Here is a 16,722-nt window from a genome sequence, read left to right as displayed (position 1 = left end):
TTCCTCCCTCCCCTCCAGTCCTCCACCACCAATGTTCCTCCCAGCAGCAGCAGCTCGCGCGGCGATCGCTTCTCACCGAAGCCCAAGGCCAGGGCCTGCCCCTCATCCGCCCAGCATAGAAGGAGGTGAGTTCGCTTCTCCCGCCAATCCCCGTGGGTTGTCGAGCGGGTCTCTCCGGGCGATTTGGGCGGGCCAGATTGGGGATTGATCGATTACGTCCGGGCAATCGCGTGGGTTTCGGCATTCCTCGATCGGCTCGATTCGGATAACGCAATGTGGTGGAGACCTCGGTTGCGGGGATGGGATGGCTTTGGATCGGATTAGCTTGATAACCGCTTTCCATGCATGCTGCTTTATCGGATCGCGCTTCTCGAAATTTGGTGAGGGCTCCTGGATTTTTGGTGGGGGGGTTTTTAAACAGGTCTCTCCACCTATTCCGACATAGCCGTCGGGGGCGATCGAGCTAATATTGTGCTCGCTCTATTTGCCTCACCAGGTTAATCATCTATCTCAATCTGATGTTTATTTTATTGTCTGGATAAGTGTACTACTACATCAATTGCTAGGGTTCGGATGAACAGAGTATTGATGCGAAACCCAATGCTTATTTGGTTGATTCGACACGATGTACAGTCGATAGGTACATAGCTATTGTTTTTCCGGCCTGGCTGCTGACACACGAGCTTTCTCTCTAAAGTTTGGGTGCTTTGCATGTTGTTTGCGCGGTGGAGTTCTGTCAAGTGTTTGGTGGCTAATTAATTATGAAGGCTACTTTCATCGATCATTACCAATGTGAAGCAGTTTTCTGAAATTTACCACTGTATCATGCTTCAACGATTATTCCATCTGCCAGTTTAGTAACACATTACTTTGCAAGCCGGGGGGGGGGGGGGGGTGGTGTTTATAACTGACTGGTCATTATTTTTTAAAAAAAGAAGATGTATTGGTCTCTCTTTTATTTCAAAAAGAAGGTGTTGTTGTGCTTATTTGCTTAATTATTCATTTGTTTCTTCTTTCTTTGGTGCAGTTGCAGGTCGGTGAGCTTATTTAGCCATGGACAGGGAGGTATCTCTACCTCCTCCACCTTACACTACAGAGTGAGTTTTTTTTTTAAAAAAAAATGGGGACCTGTTAGCTTATGTTCGTTGTTGTATCATGTCCGAGGTATCAATGTTTGCACTCATCATAAATCCAGATGCAGTTTTCCTAAATAAAGTTTTTTTGAGTATGTGATGACTTGCCATTTTGAGCATCTTTTTATGGAATTGCCCTTCATTAAGCTTGAGAAGAGGAAAGAAGTTTATATTGCATTTTGAGCATTACTTACCTACTAATGCCAACTTGCCAAGTTGTTGAAGATCTTTTTGCATTCCCTTGTTAAACTAGTTGTGCAACTATTGTCACTGATATGCATCTATTCATGTTAGTCCCTTCATCTGATAATGTTTATCCAGTCCACATGCCCAGCCGGCATACTGCTATTTGAGTAACATTTAGTGGAATCATATATATCAAACCTGTAGCCATTGCACAGATCAATTATTACATTTATCTAATGGTAAATATCCAATTCGGTAAAATCTTGTACTTAGGTTTTGTGCTTCCTACATATGCATACCAAACAAATTTATAAAGCAGAGGTGGTAGTTTACACTATTTTAATGTGCGTCTGTGTTTCAGTGCTTTTATCTTGTCTGTTCAGACTACCAATAATGTTAGCTTGTTCATTGGTTTTGTGGATGTGCATGCCTACAGAATTATTTTTATTCTCCATTTTCTTCATGAGTAGCCATTGAGTTTATTTCAAATTTTACTAATTCTTTCCTTCATAGGCTGGATGTCTACATTTACGATTACCTGATCCAACGCAATCTGCTCGCAACTGCTGAAGCCTTTGTGAAAGAGACTGAAGTAAAGCCATTTGCAACTGATCCTCAAAGTAATTACCTTCATGACCATGATGTGCACTTATTATTCAAAATGGTTATCACCTTCACAGACATCCTCCCAAAATACCATTTTCATGTGCACTTAAGCTTCTGTTGTTGTCTTCATCCCCAACTCGTTAATTTTCTCGATGGGACTTAAAGAAATAATGGAATTTTGTCCTGTAATAGATAACATCATTTTCCAATAGTTTTATTATTTTGACTCATTTCTTGATCATTCCAGAAAAAGTGGCTTCGAGCATAGTTGCTTGTTTTATGGAATACAATTGTTACCTAACAAATGGGTCTCTTCCCATTGTACATCTGAAATTATGATTATCGGTAATCATCTGTAACAACAGCCATCTGTAAATTTCATCATCTGGTGTAGATATGCTTATTCTGAGCTACCCAAATATCTTACATAGAGCCAGATTACCTGGAATTGTTCATTAATTATCCTCAAGTTAGTTACTATGATATCTCTTAATGGGACTATGTTTTTTTATACATGTCAGAAATTGATGTTCCTGGAGGATTCCTCTCTGATTGGTGGTCTATATTTTGGCCAACCTTCATTTCAAGTCCAGGTGATCCGGCATGCCCGGAAGTAAGTAATTAGCATCCCCCTTGCCTGTTTTCTAATAGGATGTATTTGTGCACTGAAACAATATAGGCCCTTCTGAAGGAGTTTAGGATTGTGTTTTTTAAAAATAAAATATTGACACATTTCTCTAAAGTTTAACTTCTAACTTGATCCAGGGGCATGCACCAGAGCAAAAACCATTGGAGGTGGGCAACCACTTCAGTCAAGCAGAGGAGCAAATTCAGCAAAGTGCTGCTACTCTTGCCAATGCAAATAGATCAAATGATGGCATATTCAACCATACAATGCACCAGGATCCTGTTGCTGATTCACCCCAGATGAATTCTCAAGAGTTCCACCAACTCCCTGGTGTTGGCAGGATGGACCTAGTAAATTCACATGTCTATAAGAGGTAACACCTGTAGTTCTGCTAAATTTCCTTAATAAATTTCATCTACATTTCCATCATTCTCCAATTATATTCACAGTAATTATTTCTTACACCAGCACATACTATAGGACTGCCCCCAGGCATATGCCGCAACCGTATCAACAGCCACCTGTAAGTTTCTACAAATATTGCCTTTTATATTTTACTGTTTTCTTTAGTTTCTTTCGTATGCTTTTCGTGAGGTTATGATTTATATTGTTGTGAAGTAAAACTAACACTGCATAGATATTGGACAGAATTTTTGTCGTGCTAATAAACATTGCTGCAGTATGTTGGGCAGAAGTTCTGTTATGCTAATAAACATTGCTCCAGTAAACATTCATATTTGTTATCGAAAAGCTGTATGATGTACATGGTGATCACTAAAGCTTTCTTGCCAGTATGGAAAATGTGCAGATGACATGCTTGATTTATCAGGGGATGTTGTTACGAAGAAAACAATGGGTATTTTTTCTACATTTAAAGAATTATTGAAAGCACTAGTTTCTTTAAAAAGAATCAGATAAAGAAAACACCACATTCACCACTGTATATATATCCAAGAAATATAATGATATGAAGTACTTGGTACACATCCAGGAATCATCATCGAGGAAGTTTTAAGTCTGAAAGCCAGTAGCAAAAAGATTTTTTGCTGTGATTTTTCTTCAGATGGGGCATTGCTGGCTAGTGCTGGAGACGAAAACAAGGTAAAGTGTGCAATTTGAGTCATTGTGAATTGCAAAACTTTGGAATGGAGAATACTGATTGGTTGGCAGATCCTGCTTCTTTACTAATCTCTGAATATTTGTTTCATGGTAGGATTGGCCGTTCTTGTTTGGTATTTAAGCTTGCACTGTCTGAGAAATTATATGGATTTTGATGTCCAGCACATTCAATAATCCAATATTGGTTGCAGTTTATGAATTAATGAAATGAAGAAGGTGTTCATTGTTTATAAGATGAAGACTCCAAAAAAGCTCACGAAAATTTTTCATGTTAGGGGAATTAGGGAAATTTGTCATGTTATTACCTGCTGGTGCATTTAACATGTACTGTTGCATTTACACAGTAATTTCTTCTATCATTATAAACTTCTGTTATGAAACTTGCTAGGTTTTCATTTGGAATCTCAGAAACAATTTAGAGCACCGCAGTTGGGAAGCACACTCTAGCTTCATCACAGATATCAGCTTTCATCGGAATGAAGCCATGCTTGCAACAGCTTCATCTGATAAAACTATGCGACTGTGGGACACATCTCAGGTAGCAAAACTACTCTGATCTGTCCATATGCTAGTCATGGAGATGATTATTGAAATGAGTACCCTTTTCTTGTCACAGGGTGATGATTATTGTGTCCAGGCCCAGAGCTTCACGGGGCATAACACTCAGGTCAGTTCAGTAGATTTTAATCCGAAGCATACTTCACTCCTCTGCTCGTGTGATGATGGCGGAAAGGTTCTTTACTGGAAAATAGGCCAACCTAACCCAAGACGCATCTCTAAAGCTGTAGGTCCGATGTCTTCCCAGTTTCAATTTCCAATGTAATAATTGCATATTAGTCCTCTGACATGTATGCTTTTATCTGATCGTGCAGACAGGTAAAGCAAAAGTACGGTTCCACCCTCATGGCAACATTCTTGCTTCAGCTATTGGACACACTGTGAACATCACTGATGTCGAGACGGATGAAAGGTGCATGTGTTTCCAGGTGAGTACGCGTGTGCATTTTTAAAATCACATTTATTTCCTGCTTTGGTTCAAAATGGAGGTGCCCAAAATATGCAGGGTAACAGGGATAACAAACCTTTGCACTCCATATGCTGGAACGAACGTATCAATTGCTTGGCTTGTGTCAGTGATAATTGTGCGAGGGTCTGGTCTACAGACGGACAACCTGTCCGTGAGCTAAACCAGAACGGCTATTTCCGCTCGTGCAGCTTCCATCCGAAGTATCCAAACACGTTGGTCATTGGGGGATACGAGGTATCAATATTTGTCTTTAGTTTCCATCGTTCTGATCACATTGTTCTTGCAGAATGATTTTTTGTGTGTGATAATTTCTTGAGTATTTTGGTGACATTTTCATTTGTCTTGCTGGCTGGGGTGGAAAATGTGCAGACCATCACACTGTGGAACTTTGCGGAGAACAAGGTGGAGTCTGTGCAGGCTCACGATTGCTATGTGTTAGATTTGGATGGATGTCTTGCCACAGGCTTGCTTGCGTCCGCATCGCGTGATGGATGCGTCAAGGTCTGGAGGTGATCAAGGTCTAGGCTGGTGTTCCCTCACAGATCATTGGCTAGCTCTAATCTAGATTAGTTAGATGCCAATTACATTAGCAAGAACATTACTAGCAAAGAGTCAGGAACACTTAGTTAGGTTGTGTTCTGTTAAGGTAGGAGCTCAGCGGAGGCAGGCAACCAGAATAGCTTTTGGGTTGGCTTTGGCTATTGGCTCTTCCTTTTATACTGGCAGGCTGGCTAATTTTGTATAAAATCCCTTTTGCATTGTTTTCCATATCCATACCAACAGAGAAGTATGCATGTCGCAGACATGCTACTCTACTCGTGTTTGGTGCTTATTCGTGTTTCAGGTTGAGATCTCCTTTTTTTTAAGGTTGAGAGAAGAATTGTACTGCAAGCCACTCTGTAAATTTTCTTTTGGTTATCTTGCTGTGTTTGGCATGGGAATTGGGAAGTTGAGAATTTGGCTCTCCAAGGAAGAAGAAGAAAAAATCGCAGCAAATAAAAGCAGCCCATGAAGGAGACGCGCGCACGAAGCGAAGGCCCATAAGGCAAACTGTGTGGCCCAATATAATGAAATGGAAATGGAGTAGGAATATCTTTCTTTATCGGATAGGACTATAGGAGGCGGCAGCGAGCAGGAGGAGAGCAGGACGACGACGCCGAGGAGGAGAGACTAGAGAGAGAGAGAGAGAGATGGAGGTGGCGGGGGCTCAGGCCCGCGCGGTTCCCCTGATGCTCCGCCACCCTGCCTCCCTGCGGACTTCCGTCTCCGTTTCCTGCGCCGGCTCCCGCCGGAGCTGGGCGGCGGCGGCCACGGCGGAGGGGGACGAGACCCGCGGCTACGACAAGGTGCCAATGGACACCCCAGGAGCGTACCGCCTGGTGGACCGGGCCACCGGCCGCAGCGTCATCGTGTGGGGCGGCACCGACGACGGCGACGAGGTCGCCATGCCGTCCCCAGCGGTGCTCTCCAGGACCACCGACCGCCCCAGCAGAGGTTACACTCGCTCACACCCTTTGAGAGCACCGCTTAACCCCAGGGCTCATGCTTGTAGCCGACTGAGTGCACCAATTGAGCATTTAGAATTCAAACAACCACGCTCTTTCTTCATCCATGCTGCCTCTAGTGCACTGAATTTTCAGCTTTAGCGAATGCTGTTTCATGCCGTTGTGTGCGCCATCGGTCGACCTCAGTCCTAGTTAAAATGACAGCCTTGGGGTAAAATCATGAACTTTGATGTATGTCAGGGGTGTATTTGGATAAATAATCCTGCAACCTGTAATGCTTGTGTTGTTTTGCCTCTCTGGTGTGGTATCGTCAGAATTTCACTTCTGCTAAAGGCTAAAGCTAAGCTGTGTTTCACACTACAGGTAGTGGGGGAGGTACAGGTATAGGGAATTTTGGCAGGTTGAAGGCGCAGAAAATAAAATCCTTGGTTACAAGATCAGCTCAGCTCAAGAGAGAGGGTTCTAATCGCTCAAGCACCAACCGATTTGATGAATCTTCTTTCGATGATTCCGATGAAGAGGAAAGCTACTTTGAAAGAAGAAAGCCTGTCTCAGACTCAGCACGCCATGCAAAACAGAACAGTAACTCCAGAAATGAAAGGACTCGAGGTGGACATTCTTTGAATTCTGTTTTGAGCCAATACAAAGGTGATGATTTGGACTCCCCAGGTTCAGAAGCTACTTCTGGTCCCAAAGGATGGGGTAGCATTACTGATGTTACTTATGGACGACAGACTCGAAAGCAAAGGGAGCCTCTAGACTTCCCTAAAAGAAAAGGTCCTTTGGACAGTGGATTTTTCAGTCGCAGATCCTTTAAGGAGATTGGCTGCAGCGATGAAATTCTAGGTGCATTGAGAAATTTTGATTTCCCTCGTCCATCACATATCCAGGTAAATACTGTCAAAAGAACATGCTCTGTTTCGGGAGACACCTTAAGTTTTGTCTCTTTTGTTGTGAGGAAAAACATCCTGTATTTCTGTATACGTGCACTTATCCTTAACCGTCAGCCATTAATCTCTTGTGTGCTGAATTCTTGTATCCGTGCACGCATGTGCCTAGTCATGCTTTATTAACTGCATGATTAACTATATTAGGCTCTGGCGTATGGTCCTATCTTGGAGGGGAGGAGTTGCGTTATTGCTGATCAAAGTGGGTCTGGCAAGACACTGGCATATCTTTGCCCTATAGTACAAAATTTAAGGAACGAAGAGGTTCAGGGGCTCCATAAATCATCTCCTAGGAATCCCAGGGTGATAGTGTTGACACCTACTGCTGAACTTGCTTCTCAGGTACGTTTTTTGTTTAATGCTTTCCTTTTTTTTTCTGATACTTAAAGATGTGGAATTGCCAGTTGAGCCTTCTGTTCTAATCTCAGGTCCTCAACAATTGCCGGTTGATATCAAAATCTGGGGTTCCATTTAGGTCTATGGTGGCAACCGGAGGATTTCGACAGAAGACACAGTTAGAAAGCCTTGAGCAAGAGCTTGATGTACTTATAGCAACACCTGGCCGTTTCTTGTATCTGCTTCAGGAAGGCTTTGTGCAGTTGTCTAGCCTTAGATGGTATGGATCTTCGTTATCTTTTTCCATATTTTCGTTCTTTGAACTTTGCATCGCAGAAGGATAGATATGAACCAAAAGCATGGGTTAACTTGTCAGCATAAAATCGAGGTTCTCTGTTTGCAGTGTTGTGTTGGATGAAGTGGACATTTTATTTGGTGAAGAAGGTTTTGAGCAAGTGCTTCATCAATTGATTACTGTTGCACCAGTGACAACACAATATCTTTTCGTGACTGCGACACTTCCTCTTGACATCTATAACAAGGTTGTTGAAACATTTCCTGACTGTGAGGTTATCATGGGACCTGGTGTGCACCGAACAAGCTCTCGCCTTGAAGAGGTGGGGCATTTCTCACTTTCCTCATTCTTTTTTACCTTTCATTCATTCTGTGACATATGCTTTCTGAAGAGCCTCTAGGGAATTCATCTTGGATGTCAGATTAGTTATTGGCCACTTCATATATACATTTTGCAGATTGTTTGATACGATGCGTCATTGTTTTCTTAGAGTTCTTACATCTGTATTGGCTCAACTGCAGATCCTTGTGGACTGCAGTGGAGATGACAATGAAGAAAAGAATCCAGAAACAGCCTTTTCGAACAAGAAATCGGCGCTTGTAAAGATACTCGAGGAATCTCCTGTTCGCAAAACAATTATTTTCTGCAACAAGGTAATCCCTCTCCCTAATATCCTTATGGATTGATCACGGCAGACATAACAGACCACAGTGTTTTTGATAACTATATCATGAGTGTGTTTTTCTGTTGCCAGATCGAGACATGCAGAAAGGTTGAGAATGTGTTGAGGCGGCTTGACAGGAAAGCCTCGCAAATCAAAGTTCTCCCCTTCCATGCCGCGTTGGATCAGGCCCAGCGCATCGCGAACATCAAAGAGTTCCTGAACAAACAAACGGCGGACTCCATGTTCCTTGTGTGCACGGATAGGTGTGCATCAGCTTAACTGCATTCTGCTATAGTTTCTCCTTTGCAGCCATCGTTTCAGCGCTGATGTTCCATTTGATGGCTGGCAGGGCGTCGCGAGGCATCGACTTTGCGAACGTGAACCACGTGGTGCTCTTCGACTACCCCCGCGATCCAAGTGAGTACGTGCGCCGTGTTGGGCGGACGGCCCGCGGCGCGTCCGGCAACGGCAAGGCGTTCGTGTTCGCGGTGGGCAAGCAGGTGTCCCTGGCCAGGAGGGTGATGGAGAGGAACATGAAGGGGCACCCGCTGCACGACGTGCCAACAGAAATTACTTTCTGAAATAGTGCAATCCTTACGCCTGAACATGCTGTGCCCATAGAAACCACAATGGTTTGTGATGTAGCATATCTCAGCACTGGACATACATCTAGGATTTGTAGAACCAGTTTTGTTGTATGGCAATTGCAGCCTAAACAAGATCATTTCTTAATCCTACCATTCAGATGTGCAACTGGTAGCTAATTGTTGCCTGATCCATGCATGTATATACATCAAACTGGACAGATAGGGTAACAGGGATTTGCAGGTAAGTTGCTACATGAACCAAAACCTCCACACAGCATCCTCGCCTAGTATGAGATGGAACGGAACGGAGCAGCTGAAGCAGGGGGGGTCGAAATGGAAAGCGACGGAGACCTCGGCTAGTCGCGGACGGTGTGCAGGAGGTGCAGCTGGGCGTTGTGGAGGAGGGCGCGGGCCTGCTCGTTGGCGGCGTCACGGGCGCGCAGCTCACGGATCTCCTCCTCCCACCGCTCCAACCTCTCCCTGTGGATCCTGCACGTACGGTGGTTAAGGGACCATTATCGATTCCGGCAAGCAAACCGGCAACGGCCAAGGAATTGACCAAGGGTGAGATCCTCACGAGCAGAGGCGCTCCTCGAAGTCGGCGGCGAGGTCCTTGAACAGCGCGCGCCCAGCATCCAGCATCTCCGACACCTGCGCACAAGCACGTACGCATGAGCATCTCCGGGCATCCATCCACTCAATGTCGCTTGATCTCTTGGGCGAACCTGGCGGGTGTAGTTGTCGATGGCGGCAAGGATGCGCTGGATGTGGTCCTCCGTCTCCGCCGACCCCATCTGCTCCTCCGCCTCCGCCGCAACCACGGCCATCTCCTCCCCCTCCTCCGTCTCCGTCGCGGCCGCGGTCATGGCGGCGAGTCCGGAGGACGCCGCCACGCCCCCGCCGGCGCTCCCCTGGCTCGTCGTGCCCACCTCGTTGCTCTGCATCGAGTCACACAGGGTACGGATTATAACGCATCAAGTTGGCCTAACAGCTGCAGCTCAAAAAAAGTTGAGAGTAAAATCTGACGATGAAACTGAAAACCCACACTGAACTGGACATTTAGAGTCGGTAGTCGAAATCCCCAATGGTGCTCATGGCTCGATATTGGAGTTAGAGCCCCAATTCAACAACTGGATTGCGACCACGCATCCACAGATTGCGAAGTCAGGTTTCGAATCCAAAACCCCAGACGATTCAAAACCCTACCGACCGACAACCAAAGCGCACGGCGAACACGCGAGCAAAGGGAACAAAACCCCCCGCACTGATTCCATCAAACTCAAGGAAAACACGGCACCAGTCTCGATCCCCGATTCCAAATGCTTCCGAACCAGACGCAAACTCCAAATTCGAAGTAGCAATAGCACCTCTCCAAACTCATCATGAGACCGCGGAAAAAAAGCCCCATCCAAGCAATTCGCAGCAGATCGCGACGAGATCAAACAACAAGCACGGAGAAATTGAAGGCGGAAGGGGGCGTGGAGGTTGTGGTAGAGCTCGCAGGATTACCATGGCGGCGCGCATGCGCTTGGCGCCGTGGTCCCTCCCCGCCTCCATCCGCGCCGCACCTCGCTCACCGACCGGTCGGAAGCAGCAGCGGAGTGGAGAGAATGGGAGATGGATCGCCAGGGAAGCTGCGGCCCGCTGCTGCTGGGTGCGCGTGTCTTCTATACATAGCGTGCGAACGAAATGGGCGACGCGCTGTTAGGTTGGGGCCGTGGGCTTTTACATGGGCCTGCCGGGTTACATCGCAATGGGCTGGTACCACACACATCTCGAGACAACAACATGGATCATAGTGGACCAGAATCGTTTATTGGAGAAATTTGGCCCAATCCTACTGGTGGTACATTCATTCGGCCAGCTTGATCTCCTCGAATTTTTTTACCATATCTCACCTCAAGATACGTACTTTAATTAATTTCAGGCCTCAACATCAGTCACAAGTTTTCTAGACAGTTGAAAAGTGAGTTTGTTCGCTAGCACACGACGGGATCGGAGCTGGAAATGGGTGCGTTAAGCAGTTGCCGACAAAGATAATGGTCTCGTTGATGTCCAATTGTACCCCGCAAATAAACTGAATAATTGGCTGAGCGTTATATTAAGCCTTGAAGTATTGACCATGTGTATATTATGTTGGAGGTAATTACTACATGGAGCAAGCTAAGGAACTGTGCAGTGTTAAGTTGCATACGATTTCCATCCATATGATTCTAAATATATAGGGACCGGTTCGTTAGCGGCTAGACTCTAAAAATAGCTAATAGCGAGCTAAATGAAGCTATATATAGTGGGTTATAGTGGTTAATAAAATGTGTATGGGTACAAATAGCAATATACTACCTCAAATAGTTATAGCAAATTATAGGGGCGGCTATAGTTTCATCGTGTGATATTCGTGGTAAGTGATAATAACGTACTAACGTACGTAGGGCCAAACCCTATCTACCCTAGTCATCAGCTCTTAAGTAATACTTGCACATATAGGTGGTGAACATCTTACAAACTGTAGGTCGAGATTGAGACAGCATGATATATAGCTAGATGCACTAGTCGTGCGTGATTAACTTTTAAAAGCGTACGTACTCTATAGAGAGAGAGAGAGAGCTAGAGTAGAGACAGCAGAGGGATTCTGCATGCCGAGATCGATCAGAGATCGATGGATCGCCGGCGACCGGTGATTGGGCTGCTGAGGGATGTGGAGTCGAGGCTGCCCCCCGGGTTCAGGTTCCACCCCACCGACGTCGAGCTCATCTCCTACTACCTGCGTGCCAAGGTCGCCGATAACCAGCAGACCAAGCATCAGCAGCAACCGCCGGCGACCACCATGGTCTTCGAGGTTGACCTCCATGAGCGCGAGCCCTGGGAGCTCCCCGGTATACGTACTCTCTCGTAGTCTCGTAGTAGCCCTGGGATCGGAGCTAGCTAAGCTACTCGATCGCACGAGTGTGACATGCTCCTTTGTTGTCTTGTTTCAGTGGCGGCCAAGGTCAGCGGCAACGAGTGGTACTTCTTCAGCTATCGAGACCGCAAGTACGCGACGGGCTCGCGCACGAACCGGGCAACCAAGCTTGGTTACTGGAACGCCACCGGCAAGGACAAGGTGATCCACCACCATGATCACCAGGAGCCTGCAGCAGCAGCAGCAGCTGGGATGGTGATTGGCACGAGGAAGACGCTGGTGTTCTACTTTGGGCGCGCCCCCAATGGAAGAAAGAGTGGCTGGGTCATGCACGAGTTCCGCTTGCTGCCACGTCTCATGGTAATCCGCCACCACCCGAGGTAACAACGAACTTAATTATGTGTGTAACTGTACGTGTATACTGTGTACTATACTTAGGGCGTTGCTAACTAACGCGCGCGCGCCAGCAGCCACCGATCCTCCCAACAGCCCACTCCACCCCATCCGATTTCTTTTAGAAAGTTTTAATTACTGCAGCTTTTCATTTTTGAAATATCACAACTTATACACATAACTTCGACGCATAATTTTGTAGTAATAATTTCTTATGAGATAACTTTTAGCACAACTTTGATGGTATGCAAAACATATACGTACAATTTCTATGTACAATTTATAAAGTACAACTTTGAGTTTTTTAACTTTACACATTTATAGTTATATACACGATTTATACGTATAATTTTTTTTTCTGCCAACAACTTACGTGATAAATTTTGTGTAAAATTTTCATGATATACACAACTTATACGCATAGCGTTTGACGTAACCTTACGAGAATGTTGTTAAAGAATTTATGCACATACTTATACGCAAACAAATATTAACTAATACAAAATGATATGGAAAAACTTAACTGTAGCAAAAAATGAAAAAGAAAAAAATCCGCGTGGGGGCCGCAGCAGAGAAATCACGCGTGGGCGTGTGGACTGTGGACCCCACCTCCTGCCGCTCGCAGGGCACTGCCTCGCCTCGCGCGCCAGGAAGCGAGTGCGGAATCAGAGTTTTCCACAAGGGTAAAGGAGAAAATGAGCAGCAAGGCACTACTGGTCCCGGCGCCTCATGGCCAGCCGCCGGTCTCTGCTCGCCGCCGCCGCCACTGCAGCAGCATCTGGCGGCCGCTGACAACCTCGTCGACCACCGCCGCCAGTTTCTGGAGATGATGGACAGCTCCAACAACACAGCTGCTGGTGGACGCCATGGCACCACATCATCTGCATCATCCGGCGGCGACTCTCTTGCAACAGGCACAACATACCACCAGCAGCAGCAACTTCGACTTCTCGGACTGCTTGGCCGGCGACGAGATAGGCTTGGCCGGCTGCGGCGGAAACTGCACGATGGAGATGGTGCTGCTGCAGGACGGCAGCTACAACCACGACGGAGTCTACTACTTTTAAAGTGCCAGAAAAAGTGCGTACGTGGTCAGAAAGAGGGTTGAAGAGATCAGCTTATGTTAACCATGTTCTATATTATTTAATTTATACATATATAGCATGCGTATACGGAGTATATAGACTTCCAAAGTTCCAATATTAGCATGTGCCAAAAAAAACAAAGTGCCTAAAAAATAAAATGTCCATTTAAAATGAGAAAGAAAATATTGGAAAATAAAAAAAGTGAATACTGAGATTATTGTGTACCAGATTATTGCTGTGAATACTGAGATTAAATTTGTAATAACACCCAGAGATTATCTTGGTAGCCAATGAACGTAACGGTTAACGGAGTACGGACTCTGTAGAGGTGACATGTCAGCCAAGTCCCAAGCGCGGAGGATTCGGTTACGGGCTGCTGTCCGTTCCGTTGGGCAACGGCAACGGCCGAGGAGGCGAAGCATAAATCCCGCGGGCTTGGACGAGATGCCCCGTCTCCTACGACACAGAGGAGGCAGCCACCGCTCACGGTAATGGCGGTCTCGTCCACCTCTCCCGCCCCAACAATTCTCCCAGAACCCTAGCGCTGCCGCCGCCGCCATCTCATCCCAGCGAAACCCTACCCGCTACCTTCTGTGCTGCTTGCTTGCTCCGGCCAGGTCGTTCCGCTGCGATGGAGGAAGGCGGATTTGATTATTGGAATTGGAGTGTCCCGCTGGCGACACCGCGCGGTCCGGAGGCGGCGGACGGATCGTCCCTGCCGCCGCCGCTGAGCAGCGACGGCTGGGCGAGGAGCAACAGCCCGCGCCAGGTGGCCTCCCCGCCCCTGATCATCACCGCCGACAGAAGCTGGTCGTTGGACGACATTGAAGACCTATCGATGCTTGGCGACGACATCTTGCCCGCGGGGACCAATGGATCGTTGGCGCTCGAAGCTGCGGACTGGAGCTTGTTCGGCCCCCAGTCGATTCACGGCGATGACGGCCTCTCCGACCAGGCTGGCGGCGCGGGCGAGGAATCGCAGGACCCGCTGCTGGAGTTCGACTCCCTCGACTCGTTGTTGGACTTGGACGGCAGCTCGTCGGGATCGGGAGCGAACCAAGCATCCGTCGACTCCCAGCTCCAAGCGGCGGGCGCTGACCACCCCTGGGGAATGGACTCTTGGCTGCCGATGGCCCCGCCCGCCGTCTCCAACACCTTGTTGCTGGAGCAGACTCAGGTCGGAGCTGGCGACTCGCCGCCGGCTGCCCCGGCCACCGGCCCAAACCAAGCGGGGATCGACGAGATGTCTGCGGTGTTGCCCGAGGACGAGACGGCGGACGTGACGATGACGTTGGCCGATATGATCCGGATAGCGGAAGAGTGCGGCAAGGACGAAGCCGCGAGCAGAATGTGGTCCGAGGAGGAGCACAAAGACTTGCTCTATGGCCTTCGTCGGTACGTACTTGTGATCGTCTCCGTCAAATCCGTTTCCTGTTTTCCCCATACCAATAATGCAAGCTAGTCGAGTTACTACAATGGTCTATTGATTTAATCCCCACTGTTCCTCTGTTTGATTTGTTCTTCGCAAGGTATGCCAAGCATAACCGTGTCCATAGCTGTTTCAACATATCAACTTATCTGAACAAGAAGACTGCACTGGATGTTGCCCTGCGATGCAGGTGGTTGCAGGTAACTGATTTCATTCGTGCCAACTTGAATTGGGGGCACACAGCACCGTTTCTTCTGCTTATAACTAAATAAAAGATCATCTACCAGTTTTCTTTTGTGTTCTACTAGGACAAGGAGAAAACTGCTAAGCAAGCAGAGTTGGTACAGAAAGATTCTGCTGGGATTGTAAAGGTTAATAAGGTAAGCATGCAAAAACATATACCATTCTAGCTAGAATCGATAGTTATTCGAGATAGTTACAACAAAACTTTTGTGTGTTTATCCAGCTTGTGTGCAATTTATACCAGTAACACATAACAAATTAAATAAGGACCATCATATCTTATTGTGAAAGAACATATCGTAGATAAATACTTGCAGAATTCATTCTTTTGTGCTTATCTGATGTTGAGGAATGCCATTATCGGCCTGATTAATTGGACCCATCACAGTAATATCTGCAATTATCTTTCCGACTGGCATGGAAACGCAACCCTGTGAAGTTTGGCCTTTTTTCAATAGTTGCCTGCTTTTCATAATTAACCTTCATTCCTAAGTTATAATCTGTAGAAAGTGTCGCTCTTCTTCCTTTTGACTTAATAATCATCTCACTGGACAGGGGCAGGGAACAAAGGGCGCTAAAAAAAGTAAAAACATGTATCCCCTTTCCAAAGGTATGTATGATTCTCCGCATCATGCTTTTGACAAACTTTGCATATTCAATATCCGGGAATTCTTGTTCTCACTCGTTATGTTTTGGATTAATGGTTTGGTGATTAAGATTGGTCTTCTAGTCAGTAATTTGTGCCCTTTTCCCCTGAATTATAATGCTATTCAGTTTGTCAATGATTCAATCATTGGCCACAACATTTTGGTTTATAGTCTGGACAAATAAGACTCATTAAAGTCTAGTTATCTCCAACTTTGTAAATGGCTGATTCACCTTTTTTGTTTTCCATTATGTCACAGAGGCTCTAGATTCCAAGAGTAATAGAGAGCTTCTCCGGGATAGTTATATTTTTATGCAACAAATAGAAGAGAACATAAAGACAGGAAAGGTACGGTTTGTAATGCAGTACATTAATTTATATGTTTAAGCCTTACGAGGACACTTCATGTGCATACCACAAGGTCATTTAGTCCTTACAGTTCGGTTTGCTACCAAGCTTTCCTTTTGTTTATTGCATTCTCAATTACCTGCGTCTTCAAATGATACATTATTGGGGATAATATTACTTGCAGAGTTTTCAGTTTCATCATGTCAGTGACCTCCCTGTAGTTTTGTTATCTGAAGGCAATAACTGCACTGGTCTGACATTTTTGTTTCCGCAGTTTGGCGAGGAGACTGCAGACTACTTCTACTTCGTGAGAACTAACATGGATGCTATAGGAAAGAGGTAAAATCAAGACATACCGACTGATGAAATATACTGGTTTGGGTATAGACATTCTCTGAAGACAAGTGGTACGGTTTGGTTGTGCAGAGAGAACGAATTTTGTAGGATCAGCATGCCCCTGCCTCCGATAGATGAGCAAGGCCTAGAGGAAATCCTACAGCAGTCTGGTCACAGTTCATCGGTAACTCCTGACATTTGTTGCCTCTGTTACTGGTCTAATGCCGTGGCTTTTTTGCTGTCCTAAATGTTCTCCTTTTGCTGTTTGTATCTGGCAAATAACTCAGCCGGCAAAGAGGCTGCATGA

At 46.0% G+C, this 16,722-nt stretch overlaps 5 protein-coding genes across 6 annotated transcripts; 4 read left to right on the top strand and 1 right to left on the bottom strand.

Annotated features, from left to right (window-relative positions):
• The first annotated feature begins 12 nt into the window (after positions 1-12).
• LOC101778013 (transcriptional corepressor LEUNIG-like) lies at positions 13-5,467 on the top strand. Of its 2 annotated transcripts, XM_012842606.2 has the most exons (13): positions 13-125; positions 1,028-1,097; positions 1,833-1,939; positions 2,447-2,538; positions 2,691-2,926; positions 3,022-3,076; positions 3,346-3,409; positions 3,545-3,654; positions 4,061-4,210; positions 4,289-4,456; positions 4,545-4,658; positions 4,736-4,933; positions 5,069-5,467. In XM_012842606.2, exons 2-13 carry the CDS (start codon positions 1,054-1,056, stop codon positions 5,210-5,212), a joined length of 1,482 nt encoding a protein of 493 aa, XP_012698060.1. In that variant the 5' UTR covers positions 13-125; positions 1,028-1,053; the 3' UTR covers positions 5,213-5,467. The 2 variants fall into 2 exon arrangements, with proteins under 2 accessions (XP_012698060.1, XP_022679213.1); XM_022823478.1 differs by lacking the exons at positions 4,736-4,933; positions 5,069-5,467 and having other exon boundaries at positions 4,289-4,460; positions 4,545-4,649.
• Positions 5,468-5,823: 356 nt separating this feature from the next.
• LOC101755144 (DEAD-box ATP-dependent RNA helicase 50) lies at positions 5,824-9,205 on the top strand. The gene is made up of 8 exons (XM_004985983.4): positions 5,824-6,193; positions 6,568-7,094; positions 7,299-7,493; positions 7,580-7,767; positions 7,891-8,104; positions 8,304-8,435; positions 8,537-8,709; positions 8,796-9,205. Exons 1-8 carry the CDS (start codon positions 5,890-5,892, stop codon positions 9,025-9,027), a joined length of 1,965 nt encoding a protein of 654 aa, XP_004986040.1. The 5' UTR covers positions 5,824-5,889; the 3' UTR covers positions 9,028-9,205.
• Positions 9,206-9,270: 65 nt separating this feature from the next.
• Positions 9,271-10,664, bottom strand: LOC101754738. The gene is made up of 4 exons (XM_004985982.3): positions 10,543-10,664; positions 9,759-9,971; positions 9,611-9,684; positions 9,271-9,522 (listed from the first exon to the last, which is right to left on the bottom strand). The coding sequence occupies exons 1-4, from the start codon at positions 10,588-10,590 to the stop codon at positions 9,390-9,392; spliced, it is 468 nt and encodes a 155-aa protein (XP_004986039.1). The 5' UTR covers positions 10,591-10,664; the 3' UTR covers positions 9,271-9,389.
• A 1,028-nt stretch (positions 10,665-11,692) lies between these two features.
• Positions 11,693-13,436, top strand: LOC101777593. The gene is made up of 3 exons (XM_004987161.2): positions 11,693-11,909; positions 12,012-12,295; positions 12,858-13,436. Exons 1-3 carry the CDS (start codon positions 11,693-11,695, stop codon positions 13,434-13,436), a joined length of 1,080 nt encoding a protein of 359 aa, XP_004987218.2.
• A 452-nt stretch (positions 13,437-13,888) lies between these two features.
• Positions 13,889-16,662, top strand: LOC101777183. The gene is made up of 7 exons (XM_004987160.3): positions 13,889-14,808; positions 14,943-15,042; positions 15,151-15,222; positions 15,641-15,695; positions 15,991-16,079; positions 16,354-16,418; positions 16,506-16,662. The coding sequence occupies exons 1-7, from the start codon at positions 14,045-14,047 to the stop codon at positions 16,660-16,662; spliced, it is 1,302 nt and encodes a 433-aa protein (XP_004987217.1). The 5' UTR covers positions 13,889-14,044.
• The last annotated feature ends 60 nt before the right edge of the window (positions 16,663-16,722 follow it).

Source organism: Setaria italica, chromosome IX, assembly GCF_000263155.2.
Source record: "Setaria italica strain Yugu1 chromosome IX, Setaria_italica_v2.0, whole genome shotgun sequence".
In the NCBI taxonomy this organism is placed as follows: domain Eukaryota; kingdom Viridiplantae; phylum Streptophyta; class Magnoliopsida; order Poales; family Poaceae; genus Setaria; species Setaria italica.
The sequence above is the reverse complement of the archived record's forward strand: the minus strand, read 5'-3'. Positions and strand labels throughout refer to the sequence as shown.

Excerpts from the sequence above, each read along its gene's own strand:
- LOC101754738 (XM_004985982.3), bottom strand. The coding sequence starts at position 10,590 with ATGGAGGCGGGGAGGGACCACGGCGCCAAGCGCATGCGCGCCGCCATG. Across the intron at positions 9,972-10,542 it reads AGCGCATGCGCGCCGCCATG|AGCAACGAGGTGGGCACGAC; the intron begins GTAATCCTGCGA and ends GACTCGATGCAG. Across the intron at positions 9,523-9,610 it reads TTCGAGGAGCGCCTCTGCTC|GATCCACAGGGAGAGGTTGG; the intron begins GTGAGGATCTCA and ends CCGTACGTGCAG.
- LOC101755144 (XM_004985983.4), top strand. The coding sequence starts at position 5,890 with ATGGAGGTGGCGGGGGCTCAGGCCCGCGCGGTTCCCCTGATGCTCCGC. Across the intron at positions 6,194-6,567 it reads CACCGACCGCCCCAGCAGAG|GTAGTGGGGGAGGTACAGGT; the intron begins GTTACACTCGCT and ends TTCACACTACAG. Across the intron at positions 8,436-8,536 it reads CAATTATTTTCTGCAACAAG|ATCGAGACATGCAGAAAGGT; the intron begins GTAATCCCTCTC and ends TTCTGTTGCCAG.
- LOC101778013 (XM_012842606.2), top strand. The coding sequence starts at position 1,054 with ATGGACAGGGAGGTATCTCTACCTCCTCCACCTTACACTACAGA. Across the intron at positions 1,940-2,446 it reads ATTTGCAACTGATCCTCAAA|AAATTGATGTTCCTGGAGGA; the intron begins GTAATTACCTTC and ends TATACATGTCAG. Across the intron at positions 3,410-3,544 it reads TGTTACGAAGAAAACAATGG|GAATCATCATCGAGGAAGTT; the intron begins GTATTTTTTCTA and ends GTACACATCCAG.
- LOC101777593 (XM_004987161.2), top strand. The coding sequence starts at position 11,693 with ATGGATCGCCGGCGACCGGTGATTGGGCTGCTGAGGGATGTGGAGTCG. Across the intron at positions 11,910-12,011 it reads CGAGCCCTGGGAGCTCCCCG|TGGCGGCCAAGGTCAGCGGC; the intron begins GTATACGTACTC and ends GTCTTGTTTCAG. Across the intron at positions 12,296-12,857 it reads GCTTGCTGCCACGTCTCATG|CAAAAAATGAAAAAGAAAAA; the intron begins GTAATCCGCCAC and ends ACTTAACTGTAG.
- LOC101777183 (XM_004987160.3), top strand. The coding sequence starts at position 14,045 with ATGGAGGAAGGCGGATTTGATTATTGGAATTGGAGTGTCCCGCTGGCG. Across the intron at positions 14,809-14,942 it reads TTGCTCTATGGCCTTCGTCG|GTATGCCAAGCATAACCGTG; the intron begins GTACGTACTTGT and ends GTTCTTCGCAAG. Across the intron at positions 15,043-15,150 it reads TGCGATGCAGGTGGTTGCAG|GACAAGGAGAAAACTGCTAA; the intron begins GTAACTGATTTC and ends GTGTTCTACTAG.